General features: G+C 45.1%; 2 protein-coding genes across 2 annotated transcripts in view; one reads left to right on the forward strand and one right to left on the reverse strand.

The window, feature by feature from the left end:
- FBXW2 (F-box and WD repeat domain containing 2) lies at positions 1 to 14,642 on the reverse strand. The gene is made up of 8 exons (XM_048512856.1): positions 14,150 to 14,642; positions 12,104 to 12,209; positions 11,131 to 11,640; positions 8,420 to 8,614; positions 6,723 to 6,856; positions 4,384 to 4,470; positions 3,387 to 3,556; positions 1 to 1,924 (listed from the first exon to the last, which is right to left on the reverse strand). The coding sequence occupies exons 3-8, from the start codon at positions 11,618 to 11,620 to the stop codon at positions 1,636 to 1,638; spliced, it is 1,365 nt and encodes a 454-aa protein (XP_048368813.1). The 5' UTR covers positions 11,621 to 11,640; positions 12,104 to 12,209; positions 14,150 to 14,642; the 3' UTR covers positions 1 to 1,635.
- The window catches only part of SLC2A8 (solute carrier family 2 member 8), a 23,547-nt gene continuing 19,746 nt past the window's right edge, over positions 14,293 to 18,093 (forward strand). The window contains exon 1 of the mRNA XM_048512855.1: positions 14,293 to 14,826. The gene's annotated coding sequence lies outside the window, so the exon portion shown is untranslated. The remainder of the gene's footprint in view (positions 14,827 to 18,093) is intronic.

Below are 18,093 nucleotides of genomic sequence, written 5' to 3' on the forward strand. Positions count from 1 at the left end.
TCCAACCAGGCAGATGGTTTTATTAATATTGTGTAAACTTTTGTAGCACGTGCCGGAAGAAGACGGCCATCTTTGATCCAGCGCCCCTCCCAGAACAGAAGAACGGGTGGATGGGTGGGGAGTGAGCCCTCCCCTCTGCCACAGGTTGTTCAGCCCTTTCTTGCCACTAATCTTAAATTACTTAAGTTGGGCTCTCAGGCGTCCTGGCTTCCGCCAAACCACAGCTTTGGCCTCTGCACGGGAAACAAATTGTGAAAGGAGCATCCCTGGAACGATGTAGGGCTGTTGTTGTTGTTTTATTTGACAGCACTGTGCCACAGTACTTCAATGAGCCATTGCAGGAACAAAAGCCTCCGTGGGCTTGCAGAGATTAGTAGCTAAGATAAAGTCTGCCAAGTGCTAGAAGGCTTCCTTCTGACTCTCTGCTACCCAGTCCTTTCCCTAAACAGGACACTGTTGCACATGGGAGCTCTACGCTACCACCCATCCTCGTCTCTTCTTATTAGATTCAGGAAGCAAAGGATGGACAGAGAAGCAGGTTTCTCCTTGCAGAGAGATCAGGGCAAGGGAGGTGAATTACTTTTTTTCCCCCGAGGGAGCCAGGACCTTGACAGAAACACTGAATCTGCTAAGCAGGCAGGTTCAAGGCTGTTTTCAACCGCACATGCGTGTGGACCTTTCCTCCATCAGTAGCCACTACAGGCACATGGAACCTTCCGCTGACTTGATGGCTTGTTAAAAAAAAAAGGCAACTCACTTAAATCGGCCCAAACATTTGCCTCATGAGACAAAACAGGCCTCTGGTGATTGATGCTTGGATGTTGACCCCCACCCCACTGGTTCCCCTTCACCACACACAGAAGTGAATGCCCATTCCAAAAGCCAGGCTTTGAAGAGAATGTTTGCTGAGCCGGGAGACTCACTGCTTTCCCCAAATAATCGCAAGGCCACCTGCTCTAGATATTCACTGCTACACGTGAGAACAGCCAGGCCTCCGGGAAGAGGAGGGGGGTTCGTTTTCACTGCACACAGAAGTGGAAGTGCCTGCGGTCAGCGAGGTGACATCTGAACAGCCACAGAGAAACTGATTCACCTGCTGTAGCAATCCGATTTTCCACAGTGGAGGTGAACGCCTTGGGAACGAGATGTCTGAAAGAAACAATCTGATTCGCTACCTGCTCTTTCCTATCTGAGAAAGATAAGGGCAGGAGGGGGAAGGGAGGAGAGCGGAGACCCTCCTCCTTTTGAATGGCATCGCTTTTTTCTCCCCGAAAGGAAAAAGAAGAATCAAACCAACAACCCTAAAGCCATAGTCGAGAAAGATGCCCAAATGTGTATGCTTGAACATTAATACACAAGCCGGTTCTGAAGGATGTTAGCATGCCGTGGCGCATTAATGTTCTAAAAATAATAATGATACACACACCCCTCTCTGATATTCCGCACCTCCCCATCTTCTCCAATGCCCTAGGAAATTAAAGGTAAAATGATTGTACATTGCATGATGGGAGTCTGGAAGATGCGCAGCTTTGGTTCATGCAAAGTCTTCTCTGGCCGACTTGCTGCTGGCAGTCTCAACTGTCTGTTCGTTTGTTTAAAAAAGCCACAGGTCACACGTGCATCTGCCGCTCCCCTTCAGCCGTGTTCCTTCCACAACACCAGATGAATACTGTGGTCGGGCATGCTGGTGGCAAAGACCAATCCCATGTCATTCTGGCCGTCCAAGCCATTGAGCCAAGACATTTCTCCAGCCAAAAAGCTCGAGCCCCTCTTGGACTTCCTGTACTCTGGCAGCGGCCAGCGGCTGATCAGTTTCTCTGTCCTCAAATCCATGATGTACAGGTAGTGGTTATCAAACAGGAGGGCAAAAATGTCACCGAAGCCCAGCAAGGACAAGTTTGCAAACTCGGGAGGCTTGATAACCCTGTGGAGAGAAGAAGGCAGCGGCGGCGGGGGATCACAAAAAGCACGGCGTGCAGATTAGCCTTAAAGAGACAAGGGTTTATAACAGGGATAAATCTAAGCTAGTGCCTAGATGCTGCGATCAAAATGAAAGACAGAGAATGAACTGAGGCTGAATCCAGACAAGACAGAGATATTGCTCGCCTTGAAGCTTGATGCCCTGGAAAGGGCGGGTCTGCAGCTAGATAAAGGGTGTCGCTCATGTGGCCTGTGAGCTGGATTCGGCACCTTGACAGAGCTTAGGAGGCCAGTGAGCCAGCTGAGGCAACCCCCATCCCAGCTCCCGATCTGGCCTGGCAAACCCGCTGCGGACTTGTAAGTCCACACACCCACCCCACCCCGCTCCCAGTCTGGGCGGGTGAACCTGCAGGAGGCTTGCCAAGCAGGCACCTACTCCACCCTGCTTTTGATCTGGTCTGGTAAGCCCACTGAGGCAGCCCCCCCCCCCCCCCCCCCCGACCCTGGTGCCGACCCACCTTACCCAGTGTGGATCTGGACTGGTGAGGCTGTTGCAGGCTTGCCAGCTGAGGTGGCCAACACCATCTTCAGGGCTGTTCTGGGATGGTGAGGCCATTGTGGGCTCGCCAGTCAACCCCTACCCCCACCCAGGCCCTACCCGACAGTCACACTGATGTCATATCTTGCCTTAGTAACAAATGACTTTGACACCCCTGAACTAATACAGTGCAAGACAGTCCCTTTCATTCATTTAAAGCAAGATCTTCATCGGAATTTTCTATGCGTTCCAAGACCCTCTTGCAAATGAAGCTCCATGCTACTATCTCCTTCCAACACAAAATGCAGAAATCTCAAATGGGTGAAGAAGAAGAAGAAGAAGAAGAAGAAGAAGAAGAAGAAGAAGAAGAAGAAGAAGAAGAAGAAGAAGAAGAAGAAGAAGAAGAAGAAGAGGAGGAGTTTGGATTTATATCCCCCCTTTCTCTCCTGCAGGAGACTCAAAGGGGCTTACAATCTCCTTGCCCTTCCCCCCTCACAACAAGCACCCTGTAAGGTAGGTGGGGCTGAGAGAGCTCTGAGAAGCTGTGACTAGCCCAAGGTCACCCAGGTGGCATGTGTGGGAGTGCACAGGCTAATCTGAATTCCCCAGATAAGCCTCCACAGCTCAAGTGGCAGAGCAGGGAATGAAACCCGGTTCCTCCAGATTAGATACACGAGCCCTTAACCTCGTTTACAGGCTCTTTTTCCGGGCTCTGTATTGACAAATACGTAGCATTACTGAGCCACATGCTGCATTTTACGGCTATTTCATGCCATGAGCAGAAACAAATCCACACTTTGTCACTGGACCACTTTGTCACTGGACCACTCTTGCTTTTCTCTCCTGGCGAATTTCCAACAAGAGGCATAAAGATCAATGCTAGCTTTCCTAGACACAAATATTTCAGCCTAGAAGTCAAAGTGTTTACCTGAGAATATCATAGCTGGCAAAATCCCACTGGTACAGTCCAAGCGCTGAACTACACACAATGTACTTCCCATCAAAGTGAAGCCGGGGCTGCAAAGAGATGCTGCGATCTTCCGAGACCGTCAGAGTTTTTAAGCATTTGCAGTTGATCTCTCTTCCGATGGGCCAGATCTATTTTTTTTAAATTAAAAATATGGGAAATTTGGAAGCTTGTGGCAATATGAAGAAAAACATTAACCATTTACCAGCAACCAACCCTACCTGAGGAGTCTCTGTCTAAAATGACCTCCCAGAGCATCTCCACGCTCTCAACACCCTCCCTTCAACTCCTCCCTCATTGTGCCTTTGCCATTAAGCCTTTGTCTACATGAACCTGCTTCATACTGAGTCAACCATAAGTCCATTGAAAAGTGCCTAGCAGAAGCTCTCCAGAAAAAAAGTCTTTTCCAATTTCTGCTGCCCCAGATCCTTTAACCCGAGATACCAAAAATGGGATCTTTTGAACGCAACACTGACACTTCTCAACAATTCCATGGATCTAGCCACTGGCTTAACCCTTTTGTCCACTAAAGAAGGGAAGCCCAAGTATGGGTAACTGCATCAGTATACACTCATAGCCAGTCCCTTTCACTGTCAGAATTGAGACGACAAAACTCTTGGATCTTTTGCTTATGTTAATTTATAAAGTGCTGCCTATCCCAATTTTATCCATAAATAACTGAGGTAACACTTTGGGAGGTGTGCTTTATCAGCTGCACAGTACATAAACAAGGCACAATATACTTTTGTAGTATTAATCCCATACTAAGGCTAGATTTATCTATTTGAAATGGAGAAGCGAGGATTTAGGTCCTTGGGACCTCTGTCTTTTTTGGCATTCTGGTCATGCGTGCATTTAGTTATACGTAACCAATCCGATCTTCATGCACGCCCTTCCTGTTTAAGCCTGCGACTTCCCCTATGTAACCAAAGTTCAACAAGACGGACACACTCATTACCTTGATTTCATACTTGTCAGCACTTAAAAGAATGTAATCCCCAGGGCTGTGCATGATGGATTTGACTTTGCACTTTTGCAAGACCACCTGCAACAGGAAAGAAGATGAGGTTAGACCCAGGGCACAAAAGATCAGTTTGCAACAGGCACGGCACCGCTTGTTCAGGTACGTTTGTGTCCTGGGTGGCGAAAGCCCTCTCACTAAAAAAAAACAGTTCCCAATCTTCTGTAGCTCCACAGCAGCCCCACCCTCTGATCTGTTGAGTTTGTGGGAAGACTTAGAACATTGAGAAAGGACAGTGTGGACTGCCACAAAATGGCCACCATGTAGGGCAGGGATAGCCAACCTATGGCACTCCAGATGTTCATGGATTACAATTCCCATCAGTCCCTGCCAGCATGGCCAATTGATCATGCTGGCAGGGGCTGATGGGAATTGTAGTCCATGAACATCTGGAGTGCCATAGGTTAGCCAACCCTGATGTAGGGCAATCAGAAAAGGGGTGCTGTGTAGTTTCCGGGCTGTATGGCCGTGTTCTAGCAGCATTCTCTCCTGACGTTTCGCCTGCATCTGTGGCTGGCATCTTCAGAGGAGATCCTCTGAAGATGCCAGCCACAGATGCAGGTGAAACGTCAGGAGAGAATGCTGCTAGAACACGGCCATACAGCCCGGAAACCACACAGAACCCCAGTGATTCTGGCTGTGAAAGCCTTCGACAAATCAGAAAAGGCTTTGAGTATGCAAATCAAGCAACTTCCAAGGATGCAGACAGCTGTTTCTGAACAGCCACTTCCTGCAGGCTTAAGGGTAATGCCTCCTAGGTTCATTTGAATTGCCTCCCGCTCCAGTGAAGTGTAGGTAAGCCAGGCTTGGTTATTTGCTTTGGGGGAAAAACAGGAACAGCTCCCCACCCTCCTCTATGTGACAGCCCTTCAAATACTTCACATAAACCCAGGTGACGACTGAGCAGCCGCACAGCGAGCTTCTCTCCTAGTTTTAAATTAGTTTATGGCTTTTCTCTGTTGTTTTATTGCTTTAACTACCAACAGGAGACTATTTGCAACTATACGGAACACTTCTGAGCACATGCAGAGACAAGGGAAGGGCCTGGAGTTCGCTATAAAGTCGGATGTAGTTGGGATTTCTTTTGGCATATAGCATTTTCCTCATTTGATCCTGGACTTCTGGGGACAACCTGTTTAAAGTCCTAAAACCTGTAATTGATTTAAACAAACAGGAGTAATGGAAGAGCTCGCTGCAATTAAACAAATAAACTGTTGGCTGAAGTAGAATTTCTCCAAATCTGCTGCCCTTTACTTTGTATAATAATAATAAACCTTTAATGGCATGATTTAAATATATGTATATATGCACAGTGTAATAAATACAATTACCAATACAGTTAAGACCGTTTGCTAATAACAGAGCACAGAAAGTTAGCCAACCCTTCCAATACTTCCGCAGATTCATTGTCTAATAGAGTTAACATAATTGATAAATCAGTATAATCAATGCAAGTTCTCAGCCACGGGTCCAGAAATTTATTTCTAGCTAAGCTATGTATCGAAAAATGTAACAACACATATTGGACCGATTCTTCATAAGCTGAGCTGCAGGGACAGTATCTTTCATTAAAAGGCACTTTCTGTATTCTACCCTGACTGGTAGCTGAGGGGAGAATATTACATCTGGCAAGAGTCACAGTTTGGGCTGTGACTCTAGTACAGGGGTCTTCAAACTATGGCCCTCCAGATGTTCATAGACTACAATTCCCATGAGCCCTACCACTTGGCCATGCTGGCAGGGGCTGATGGGAATTGTAGTCCATGAACATCTGGAGAGCCGCAGGTTGCAGACCCCTGCTCACGATCATATCAACTCTTTTTGATAATCAGCTTTAACTCATTAAGATTCAGTAGAGCCGCTTTACTTTGTATTAGGATGCCTACTCTGCTCTACTTCAAGTAGAATTTTTCTATACCTGCTTGAATGTGCTGCGCTGTGTTCTACTTTGTATCTGTGTTCTACTCTGTATTGGGACGCCTACTCTGCTTCACTTCGCTCTATCCTGTGCTGAGATGGCCTGCATTCGAGGCCTGCTCTGACTGGATACTAGGAAAAATGCCACAGCTTTTCTGCTGTAAGTTATGCCATTGTGAACAGGAAGCCCAGGGGTGCAGGGGTCAAAGGGTACCAAGGAACAAGAGGACGGGAGGGCAGAAGGACAACTAGTGGATCGGTTTGTCTGGCCTGTCACCAGCCCCAACTTGGGGGCAGAGCTGGAGTTTTGGCAGCCAAGAGTTCCTTGGGCTTAAAGGAATTTCTTGACACAGGCATACCTTGGTGACCCATTCTGTGTGTCCTGTCAGTGTGTTGAGACATACTCCAGTCGATAATGCCCAGACTTTCACAGTGAAATCTGCTGAGCCGCTGACAAGAATATCCAAGTCGTCATTGTAATCCACGCTAAAAACTACAAAGCAGAAGGCAGAGAGAACAATCTTGATCCGTGATGCCAACTTTCATTTTCTCATTTGGGACTCATTTATTTACTCTATATCCACCTTGCTCACTGAGACTCAAAGCGGATTATAGGAAATAAAAGTGCAAGCAAGTGGAATAAAACAACCAATAAATAATGCAACTGGACTAAGATTTCATAATAAGATAACAGTGGCTTTTTATTTGAATTGAATGTTATATTTTATAAGGGCAGGAGAGATGGCTCCTTGCCCCTGACAAACTTGTAACTATGCCATCAGAGGTATGGTTAAAGAACCACCATGGAGAGGTATTTCTTTGCTTTCTATCCCTCAAAAAGGATATCAAAGAGAGAAAAAGTGCAGAGAAGGGCAATGAGGATGATTGAGGGACTGGAGCACCTTCCTTATGAGGAGAGGCTGCAGCATTTGGGACTCTTTAGTTTAGAGAGGAGACGTCTGAGGGGGGATATGATTGAAGTCTATTTAATTATGATGGGGTAGAAAATGTTAACAGAGAGAAATTTTTCTCTCTTTCTCACAATACTATAACCAGGGGGCATACATTGAAAATGCTGGGGGGAAGAATTAGGACTAATTGGTGTTTGGAATATGCTAACCTGGATAGCCACTAACCTAACCAGCTTTAAAGGGGGCTTGAACAGATTATGAAGGAGAAGTCGATCTATGGCTACCAATCTTGATCCTCCTTGATCTGAGATTGCAAATGCCTTATCACACCAGGTGCTCGGGAGCAGCAGCTGCAGCAGGTCCTTGCTTTCACATCCTGCATGTGAGCTCCCCAAGGCATCTGGTGGGCCACTGCAAGTAGCAGAATGCTGGACTAGATGGACTCTGGTCTGATCCAGCAGGCTTTTTCTTATGTTCTTATGATATTGTGGCTCTGGAGTTCCTTCTTGATGAAGGTTTGCTTGCCTCAGGTTTCCTGGCATTGCATCGAATACTTTGAAGACCACTTTGTATTAGGGCCTTGGTTGGATATGCTGCTTTTTAATGACTGGTCTGGTTTTAATGACTGTAATGCTTTTTATGATGTTGGTTTTATTTATACAGTTAAAGTCAGAATTAGGGACTGGTTGTTGGGCTGAAGGCTTAATTTTTATCGCAGTGTTGTGGGATTTGTGTATGTGGAGGGTTTTTTTAGCATATTTCAAACCTGTCTGGACTGAAGGGCAGGAAAGAAATGATTTTAGTAAAACCAATCTTGAAATTTGTTTCTGTCAGAAATGAATAATTAACTTGAATAGACATAGAAGCATGTGAAGTCTGCTCTGAACAACACTTCAACAAATAGAAAGTGAACAAAATCATTATGCAAAACTTGAATTAAAGGACTGTGTATAGACAGCATCATAACCTTTTCATATAACTATTAAGGAAATTCCAATTCCAAAGCCTTTATTGGCATTATATTAAGGAAATTCTTTTAAGTGTTAAAGAAATAAATTCTTTACTAAAAAAAATCCATCAATAAAGTGGAGGAGAGTCTTCAAACCAGTGAGATATTTTAGCCTCTTCTGCGGCCCACAACCTACCTGCTCCTGTGTGGCCTCGGAAATACTGGGTTTTAGCTCCCGAGCTCCACTCCCAGCAGGCTACTGTGTTATCAAAAGAACCTGTGACAAGTTTTTCCTCATCAAACTTCACTGCTGCACAGGTGTGGGTCTGGATCCCGTAGATGCACTGCCCAGTGCTCACGTCCCACAGCTTCGCAGACAAGTCATCTGACCCTGCAGTTCAAAGGAACAGGAAGTACTTTGAATGCTTTTTAACAGCATTCTGGAGAGGAGTTCTTTTGCTGGGAGACTGTGCAACTGTCAAATGTTTGGAGAACAGAGTAGGGACCCCATAAAGTCACATTCTTCCTGCTGTCCATTCTCTCGTGCTCCCTCTTCTGCTGATTCAGCAAACATGGGAGGGTGCAGGAATGCCTCGATTTCATTGCAATGTAAATGTAAAGAGACAGTTGCATCGAGAGTGCTGTGTTTGCCACCTGACATTGGCAATGCAATCCATCACCTCTAACCAAGTAAATTTCTCAAGGCACACAGGTGATCAACCACTAAGCCTAGGAAGGCAAACATCCCTTTTAGATCTTCATTCTGATCGCTTTTGCCCAAGGAAGGCTTCCTGTGCATCTTTCCAAAGCCTGCTTCTAAACATGCATGAAGTATTCTACCCAGACAAGCTCCAAGTTAACAAGACAGACACTAGTTTGAAAATCGGGAGACCCATCAGTCACCCTCTGGGCTGATCCTCAAACTTGCTCTTTCCCGTAGGAATGAGCTATACAGGTCAGCATTAGAGCATGTGCTTTAGATGCAGGTCTTGGGGTCATCCTCGCTTCAAGGAACCTGGGGCCTGAGACCTTGGAGAGCTGCTACCCCACAAGAGTATGTGGACTAGATGAAGGGGGCTTTGAACTAGGTTCTCAGTAACATGGTCTCTTAGAAAATGTTGAAGCAGGGGTATGAACAAGGATATCTCTTGTGGCAATCACACTTCCCTGAAAGAAGACTGCACACCATTACGGAAGTTACCCCACAGTCACAAGGCACACATCCCACTGTCCTTTCCACCATGTAATTAGTCCACATTTCCTGCAAGCTTCCTTATAAAGGCTGAAGGACCACAGGGTGGCACAACTCCTGTGAGGCACTCCCAGGTGAAGACAACAGAGAAACCCTTGCCAGCAGACAATCTAAAGACTCAGTTCCTGGAGGTGGCAGCAGACCTGCTCAGGGCCCCAAGAGAACTATGTGGGCACCTTAGAATGCACCTCCAATGGCTAAAGTGATGAAGTTCTGCAGAAATCCTGGAATGACAGTCTAATTTGGTAGAACGCTGCTTCTTATGTCAAAACTGAATTGCTACCTACGGCAGGCCCTGGAGCCACCTTCTCTGAAACACCTTAAAGCCAGAGATGTGCCCAGCAGACAAGGGTCCATTGGCCATTATTTATTGCATGCCAGATCTCTGACATGCAGAGCAACCTCAGCAGCTCCAAACTGAATTTCACTATAATTTAAACAGCCTGCTCCCCTGTAGATACCTGTTCCGGGTAGAGAGACTCACCACTATGCTGTCTGGTGGTGGTTGAGCCTAACAACCACCTTATCTGATGGGGGAAATCTAGGGGCTTCCTCCTAATGTTCAGGGGCAAAGGCGGGCATTACATGGCACCACATCACTCTTACAAGTGGCCCTTCGATAGAGCATCTCTAAAAGAACTCCCAGAGATGTCTGACCAACTTCAGATTATAAACGGTATGCTCAATGACTGCTGGTTATAGTTTCTGCATTAGCTGCTGCTTTTATGACCATTTCTTGAAACATTATTTACTCTTGTTTTCCACTCTTAGTACCAGTTGATTTTACTACTACAGGCTGCTTTGCACATTAGAAAAAAAGCACAACAGAAATTTTCAAAAATAAACAAACCCAGTTGCTTGCAATGCAGACACATGGCAAAGTTATCTGCCCTATTGGTTCTGGCGCATTTTCCTGGCTGTGTAGTCGTGGTCCGGTGGATCTCGTTCCTAACGTTTCGCCTGCATCTGTGTCTGGCATTTTCAGAGGTGTATCACAGAGGGAAGTCTGTTACACAGGATCCACCAGACCACGGCCACACAGCCCAGAAAACCCACCAGAACCAGTTGAATCCGGTCGTGAAAGCCTTCAACAATATCTGCCATATGTCTGTGCATGACCCACTATGCCTATGCCTTAGGCTGATTCCGCATGGGCCAAAAACAGTGGTGTGAAAATGGTGTGAAAACAGTATAAACCCTTTTACACCATTTTAAACCCTTTTACACCATTTTCACACCGTTTTCACACTGCTGTTTTTGGCCCATGCGGAATCACCCTTAGTTAAAGCTCTGGCTGTTCACATCCTTCCACTCAGAAATCATGCTAAGAGCAGTGAATCAGAGTTCCCCCAAGGTTAGGTTGTTCTTACTTTCTAATCCCTGAAGCCAGTGACAAAATGAAAGCATGCTTCCCATTTTAATCTGGAAAAAGTGTCCCTTTGAGATCAAAAATGTGGCCAACGCTACATGATCCCGGAAGGTAGACCAGCTTTGTTTCCCTCGCACTGCAGAGAGAGGAGAGGAAACTGAGACTGGGAACAGTATTGTTTCAAAGGCCACCAAGTTGCTGATTGATGTGAGATCTGAATTAGCTATTTCTTGATTCCTAGCTCATACCCTTAGCCATTGAGCCCAAATTCTTTGAGCATGCCTACCTGTACAAAGAAGTCCGTCTTTATAATAAAGTGCATAAACCCTGGCACTGTGTCCAATTAGCGAGGAGGTCTCAAAGGCTTCATGGTCCTTCAGTTGCTTCATCCTTAAAATGGCCTTCAAGTACAACTTTTTCCAATGCAAAGCATCCTGGACAGAGTCATCGATTTGCCAGCCCAAATTCTTACAGGCAGTCTGCCAGACCTCTGTACAGGCACTTATGACCTTGTTCCACTGCTTAGAGACGAGGCAACATGTGAGTAAGGTCTCAGGGTCAAGCCATTTTAACAAATAAAAACTGAGTTCCAGTGGGAGGAGTTTGAGGAAGTCCCGTTTGAGGAGGGTCTCTAGGTTATTGGAGAGATGCCTGAGCTGGACTGCCCCGCTCAAGCCAATCAGGTGATCCAGCGTCTCATTTTTCTGCAAGTCCGTCAGAGAGAGAAACGTAATAGAAATGTTATCAAGCCATGCTTCAAAGTCCTTTCTCTCCATAAGGTTATGGAAACATTTACCTGCGGTACATCAAAATATGGTATTAGTCTTGTTCAAAATCGAGCACAAGCATTAATTTTTTTAATTGCCACACTCATAATCTCTGTTGTGTTTCATGTCACACCCACATCGATAATATTACCTAGCACAATTATAACTTAAAATCAGCAATGTATAGTTTGCAGGAAAATTGAGCGTATCATGATGGCAATGAGATCTACAATCATGCATGATCACAACAAGAGGTGCTTGTGGAAGTTTGTGCACCAGAGCAAGTTATTTCGGCTTCCTAAAAATCTCAGATTTCTGTTAAAAATAAAACAAGTTTCCAGCCCTCATTTATAGAGATACTGTCGATATAATTGGTTTTCCTTCACACCAGGGAGTGTAATTAACTGCATGTTAGTTGCGTACAACTTTAAAATTCAGTCCCCTACCTTTTGTCCCTATATCAGACTTGGATGGGAAAAGACACACACTGACCTTCGATAGTTGTCTGTGTTAGAACGTTCCTCAGCAGGTAGTGGCCAATGTCCTTCTCTCTTCCTGAGGCCCAACAGGGTTTGGGATCCTGCGGGGGCCATTTCTCCTGGCGGAGCAACAAGAATTGTGAACCAGCGTGACTTACTTCAAGTAAATGTGTATTAGAAATCAGGGCATTAACACTATCTTAGTACTCAAAGTGTGCTGCTGCTGTACAGGGCTTAGGAGACAAAAAAAGCAACCCCATCATAATTATAGTAACAACACAACAACACCACCACAGTCTATTCTAAAAAGGTCATTCTAAACTACATAGTTTGGAAAAAAAAGGAAGAACATATAAAACTGGTTCTGACATTTCCTGGTTTTGCCAAAAAGATACAGCAAACCTCCTTCACCTCTGACGGAGGGAAATATCAAATGCTTGCTGGAAATTAACAACTGTCACGTTTATTTATTTACAATGCACTATTTAAAATGTGTGTCCTTTTTTTCTTCCACCCAGTTGGACAAGCTGGCTCACACAATAAAACCACTTACATTAAAAAACATGCAGAAGACTAAATAACAAACACCAGGGGTGGTGACTCAGTTGTAGAGCATCTGCTTGGGTAGCAGAAGGTACCACGCTCAATCATTGTCATCTCCAGTTAAAGGATATAACAATAGGTAATGTGAAAGACCTCTGCCTGAGACCCTGGAGATCCTCTGCCAGTCTGTGTAGGTAAAACTAAGCATGTTGCATGATAGCCTGATTCAGCATAAGGCAGTTTCATGGACAGCTTCTCTAAATAACCCACTAGCTATAACTGTCTCTCAATCAAAGGGCATTTAAAGCTCACTTAAACCATTTGTGGAAATGTTGAAGAGTGCCTTTCTGATCTCACTTTAGTGAAGGCCACTAAAAATGCATGGCCTCGAGCCAAAGCATTTCCCAGCCATATGCAGAAGAGCAACAGAGACCCACCGGGATGATGACTGGACCCGGTGAAACCATATGTATAATTATTGAATTCTCTATATCCAGTCATAAGAGCTTCTATTGGAATCATGCTTAGAGGAATTATAACTTATTTAGATCAATATTACAGTAACAAACTGTTTAAATTAGTATGTTCTATTACTGAAACTTAGAACATATACATTACATGAGCATTAACAGTTCACATTCGGATCTTCAGCTACGTTCCTCTAGCTGTTCCTTGTGTACTTGTTTATACTGTAAGTCTTTGGGAAGGGTTTCATGGTTTTTATGATAAGTGTTTCCTTTCAGAATGCTTTGCTTTTTCTGGGATTTGAGTAAAATGTCTACCACTATTGTATTTGGGAGGAGGAATAGGTGAGGGATTAGCAAATAATAAGACATAGGCCAGTAACTGGGTGAGAGCAAGTAAGGTTCAGATTTTAACCTTGGCTCTTGGAACAGAACCTAGAGAAATGGAAAGAAGAGGGGGTCTGTGATTGACAATAACCCAAAGAAGAGTGAAGTCCTAAACACCAGATATTGGGAATCATAAACAGGAGAGGGCTATTGCCTTCCTGGCCTGCTTGCAAACTGTCCTAGAGGCATCTGGTTGACTGAGGTCCAAAACAGGATAAGGGACTGGGGGCACTTCCATGATCAGAGGTCTCCAATCCCTGATGGCGAAGACCAAATAAGAAGAGGGAGATGTGGCTTTCATTCATGGCTAGTGTAGAGTCCCCTCTCCCCAGCTTTTCGCAGGATCCTGAAACCAACAGGATGCCGGATTTAACGGCCCTTTAGGCTTGATCCAGCTGGGGTCTTTCTTGCACTCTCAGCATCCCCCCTAAATAAAGCGCAAAAGTTCTCCTGTCCTCCCCACGCCTTGATTAGGGCCTTATCTCAACCTCCTTCTCTCACCATAGTCCACCCAACCCCACCAGGGACTTCTGATCAACTTCCCCAAAGGCCCCGCCCACTAGCCATGGCAGTTGCCCTTGTAAGTCCCGCCCCTCCCTCCACCTCCTCCCTTGTCTCCTTCTAGCCCACTTTTAGTCTCTCTCTCGGGACTGGGGGGCTCGAACCTTTCGCCGCTACCGCCGCCGGATCCAAGCACAGGCTCTACCCCGGGCACTTCCGGCGCGAGCACCGAGCGTCATCGCCCACCGCCGGTCTTTCCTTCTGTCGCTCAGTAGAAGGCTCACTTCCGTCCTAATCGAGAAATGACGTCCTCCATCGCCAATAGAGCACGAAAATAATATCCAGCTATGTTTTTTACGAGGACTGGTCGTCGACATGCTCGAATGGCACATATAACCGGGATTTCCGAAGGATGTTTAACCGCCGGCTTGTGACGTCACGCTAATCCCTGCTTCCGTCATTAATAAATTAGTTCCGTCATTAATAAATAATAAATAAATTCCGTCATTAATAAAACCTCTAGATACTGTTAGCTAGAAGCTAAAGTGGAACACCAGACGGCCTTTAAACCGAAACCGCCAGTGAGGCGCCTTGGCGTTCGAGAGCGGCTCCGCTTTTCGGATCTCGATGATCTATTCTAGACCTCCAGCCGCAGAGGAGCCCAACGGAAGTAGCCCGGGGGAAAATTTTAGTTGTGGGGTTCCGGTTCTGGATTGTTTTTGCTCCCCTCCCGCAACGAGGCCGCGGTTCGTTATGTCCGCCCCGCAGCTGATCCTGGAGAGAACTGGTGGCTGTTTCCCACAGAGAGAAGCGTGGTCCCTGGTCTAAAAGAGAGGGGAAGGTGAGTTTGAGTCAGTCCAGACCGCGCAGTCTCTTGCCTGGAGACGTTCATTTCCCCCCCCCCCCCTCCGCCAAATCCTCTGTCCTTCTGTGTGTGTCTGTGTGTTAGCCTGGGGTAGTCTATAGGGGATTAAGGATTAAAGGGAGAGAGAGGGACACAACTCGAGGAGGCTAGAGGCAAAACGAGCTGTGAGTTCTGAGTTGTAAGACTCTTTTGGTAAAATTAACTCTAGACTTGATCATGGTACTGTCATTGTGTCTGGACCTAGCTCCAACTGAGAAGATCCCCACCCCTGTTGTTAGCTGTCATTGGCTAAGACAAAAGGGTGTGAGAGAAGAGACCAGGCATGTCTCCATGTTTCCTGGGTCCAGCTCCAGCAGAGTCCGGTCCCCCATTTGTCGCGAAGGGAATGGATCCAAGTGCAGCCAGATCTCTCCATCAGGTCTGGGTCGAGCTGCAGTATTGAGGCCAGGAGGCGAAGATGCAATAACAGGGTAGCTATCATGCATGGACTTAATGCCATCTAGGAGTGCCTTTTCTCCCAGCTGCCAATAAGGTCCTCAAATGTCGAGAATTCCCCCCCATCTAATATATATTTAATGTGCCGAAATGTGTACACGAAGTACTTAATTGTATGGGGCTGAAATATCATTTGGTAATTGCTGTGAATCAAATCACTAAATGAAGGGACAGCTAGAGGAACCGGTTTTAAAACTGGCAACCCTAGCTGCCGAATGCCATAGATGTTTAGATTAAACTGTGTGCAAGCTGCTTTGGGAACCATTTTTTTTAGGAAGGGAGGGGTTGAAAAGTGGAATAGCAAAATATATAGGGCATGCTGATCAAAACTGAATGATGTGAATGGACTGTCACTTCAGATTGTTTGGGGATTTTTTGACAGTTTTTCAGTACTTCTTTGTGGGGAGACTTCCTCAAGTTTTTTTTTAAAAAAACAACTCTAGCACACAAAGGAGCGAAATGATCTCTCTGCCCTATTTATATTGTGTTTAGAGAAAGGAAGGGGGGTGTTTAAAAATATGACACCCCTTCTTGCAGTATTGTACCACTTCAGTCATCTCATTCTGCAGTAGGTATAGACAGTTGGTTAGCTGTTGCTTAATGTCATTTCTCACCTCACACTAATAGTGAATACCGGCTTTTGTTAGGGCTCTGATCCTTTTGTGGCAGTCTGTCAAACTAAGCCTAATTAAGAGGGAGTGGACCCTCAGGAACAGCCTAGTGGGGATCTGCAGAAGGCAGAGGGGTTGGTGGAAATTGGTGCAACCTTGTATATGAGTACTTGCTTTTTAAAACCTGCTTTCCTGGAAGTAAGCCCTACTGAGTAGAATTCCTAGTGAACCAGCATAGGATTGCTCTCCTGAGCACTCTAAAGGCTACCGGATCTTGTATGACATAAGCATTTGTGGACTTGAATCATTGATGTGGATTCTGTACTGGCGCATGCATGATAAATGTTTAAATTGTTCTAGTGAAATGTTTTAAAGAGGTTTCCCAGGTAAATATTCCTGTATTGGGATTTTAAAGTGTACTTCTCTGTGAGCCACCCTGAGCCCATCTTGGGGAGGGGGGGCATATAAATAAAATAATAAATAAAAATAAATGCATACAAAGAAATGCCAAGAGAAACACAAACACTGAATTCCTAAGATGGGGTTTCTCACAAAGAAAGACATTCGTATTAATCAAAAAACATTTTCTTAACTTGCCTTATCAGCCAAATGTTTCCTTCCAAAGCAACATGTGAACTGAAACCCAGTAAAGATATCAATTAAAATATAATTTAAAATGATCTTGGGATGGGTCTTCAGAATGAGATTTGGCGAAGGCAAAAGAAGGGTGCCTATCACCTTCCTCTTTTTCCTCTTTTTTTCTGATTCAGATATGACACAATTCTAGAGAACATTAGATAGTTAACAGCAGGGCAAAAAGAGTGTAAGACATAAATTAAATAATAAATATCATAGATCTTCTTAGACACTAGTATCCCAATGGGCTCTTTTCATAGTGCTTTCCAAATAAATGAGATCTGTCTCAAATTGGGGGTCTAACTTCTTACTCAAGGGCAGTACCAGTTCAATGCACAGTAGCAGGTGGTGGCTACATGTTCATTCAACCAGTCTTGATGAGAAAAACAACACAAGTCTCTCTGTATTAAAAGACCCAAGGACCCTTCTGAACAGCTTTAAATCTATTCTAAAGACAGATAACTGATGAAAAGGCCAAATGGTACTTATTGCGCCACGGAAGATGACCACGGAATATAGATGACCACAGAATTGCTCTTCCTTAGTAAGCAGAAATTTCAAGGAAGGCAGAGAACAGATCATAGTCTTCAAAGATAACAGGCTTTGCTATACCCACTAACTACTTGGTTTTGTCCCTATAGTGTGATGTTTAGCTTCATCAGTATTATAGAGATAAGAGTTATTAATAACTAATTCCAATTTGGTAAAAAGCTTCTGTAAAATTTCAGCTGTCAAAAGCGCATGTGAAGGTAAAATCTTCAATTTAAACCAGAGAAAGGAATCTTTAGATTATCGGGAACACAACTAGATACACAACCAGCTAAATCAGGGGAAGCAATTTGAGGCAAACCTGATTACAGCTTGGAGCAAGTTTGCTAACCATTTAAAACATCAGATTTGTTAGAGGTTGGAAAAAGATTGAAGAACTCATCAAGTTTACTGTGCTTTCGTAAAGAGCGATTTTATTCATCAAACGGACATTTGTCTTTTCTTGCCTAATAAATATAACAAGCATAGTAAACATATGCTTAAAGTCACCTGAACAACTCAATAAGTAAAACTTTAGTAAGTGTCAATTCCAACACGACACAACAATTGTGTGTGATACAGGCACAGCTTACAGTGCAATCCGAAGAAGGGGGCAAAACCACTGAGGAGGCAGCGTGACCCCTGCGCCAGCATAAATGCCACTTAGGTCGACGCAAAGGGCATTTTTGCTGGTGCAGAGGCAGTTACATCAGTACTGGGGAACCACATGACACCACAGTGCCTGGGTGCCATCCTAGTCACAGTGCCAGTGTTCTTATAACACAGGAACCAAAGGGGGCATTCCCGTGGGTGGAACTGGCTTTAGTTGGCTTCCTGAGCCTCTCAGGCTGGGAGTGCCCCCATTTGCTGGTGCACACTTACACCAGCAAAATCAGTAGGGCAGCCCTATGTGCTGCATACTTGGAGGGGGGAAAGGGCAGCACTTTTCTTAGGAGGCAGTGTGACTGCATCA

The sequence above is a fragment of the Sphaerodactylus townsendi genome, linkage group LG12 (assembly GCF_021028975.2).
Source record: "Sphaerodactylus townsendi isolate TG3544 linkage group LG12, MPM_Stown_v2.3, whole genome shotgun sequence".
NCBI classification, from domain to species: domain Eukaryota; kingdom Metazoa; phylum Chordata; class Lepidosauria; order Squamata; family Sphaerodactylidae; genus Sphaerodactylus; species Sphaerodactylus townsendi.

What these genes read in the sequence shown, in the direction of transcription:
- FBXW2 (XM_048512856.1), bottom strand. Translation starts at nt 11,620, where the DNA reads ATGGAGAGAAAGGACTTTGAAGCATGGCTTGATAACATTTCTATTACG. An exon ending in CTGACAAGTATGAAATCAAG is followed by an intron (nt 3,557 to 4,383) that starts GTAATGAGTGTG and finishes TAAAAAAAATAG; the next exon opens with ATCTGGCCCATCGGAAGAGA. An exon ending in GCCAGCTATGATATTCTCAG is followed by an intron (nt 1,925 to 3,386) that starts GTAAACACTTTG and finishes TTCTCTCCACAG; the next exon opens with GGTTATCAAGCCTCCCGAGT.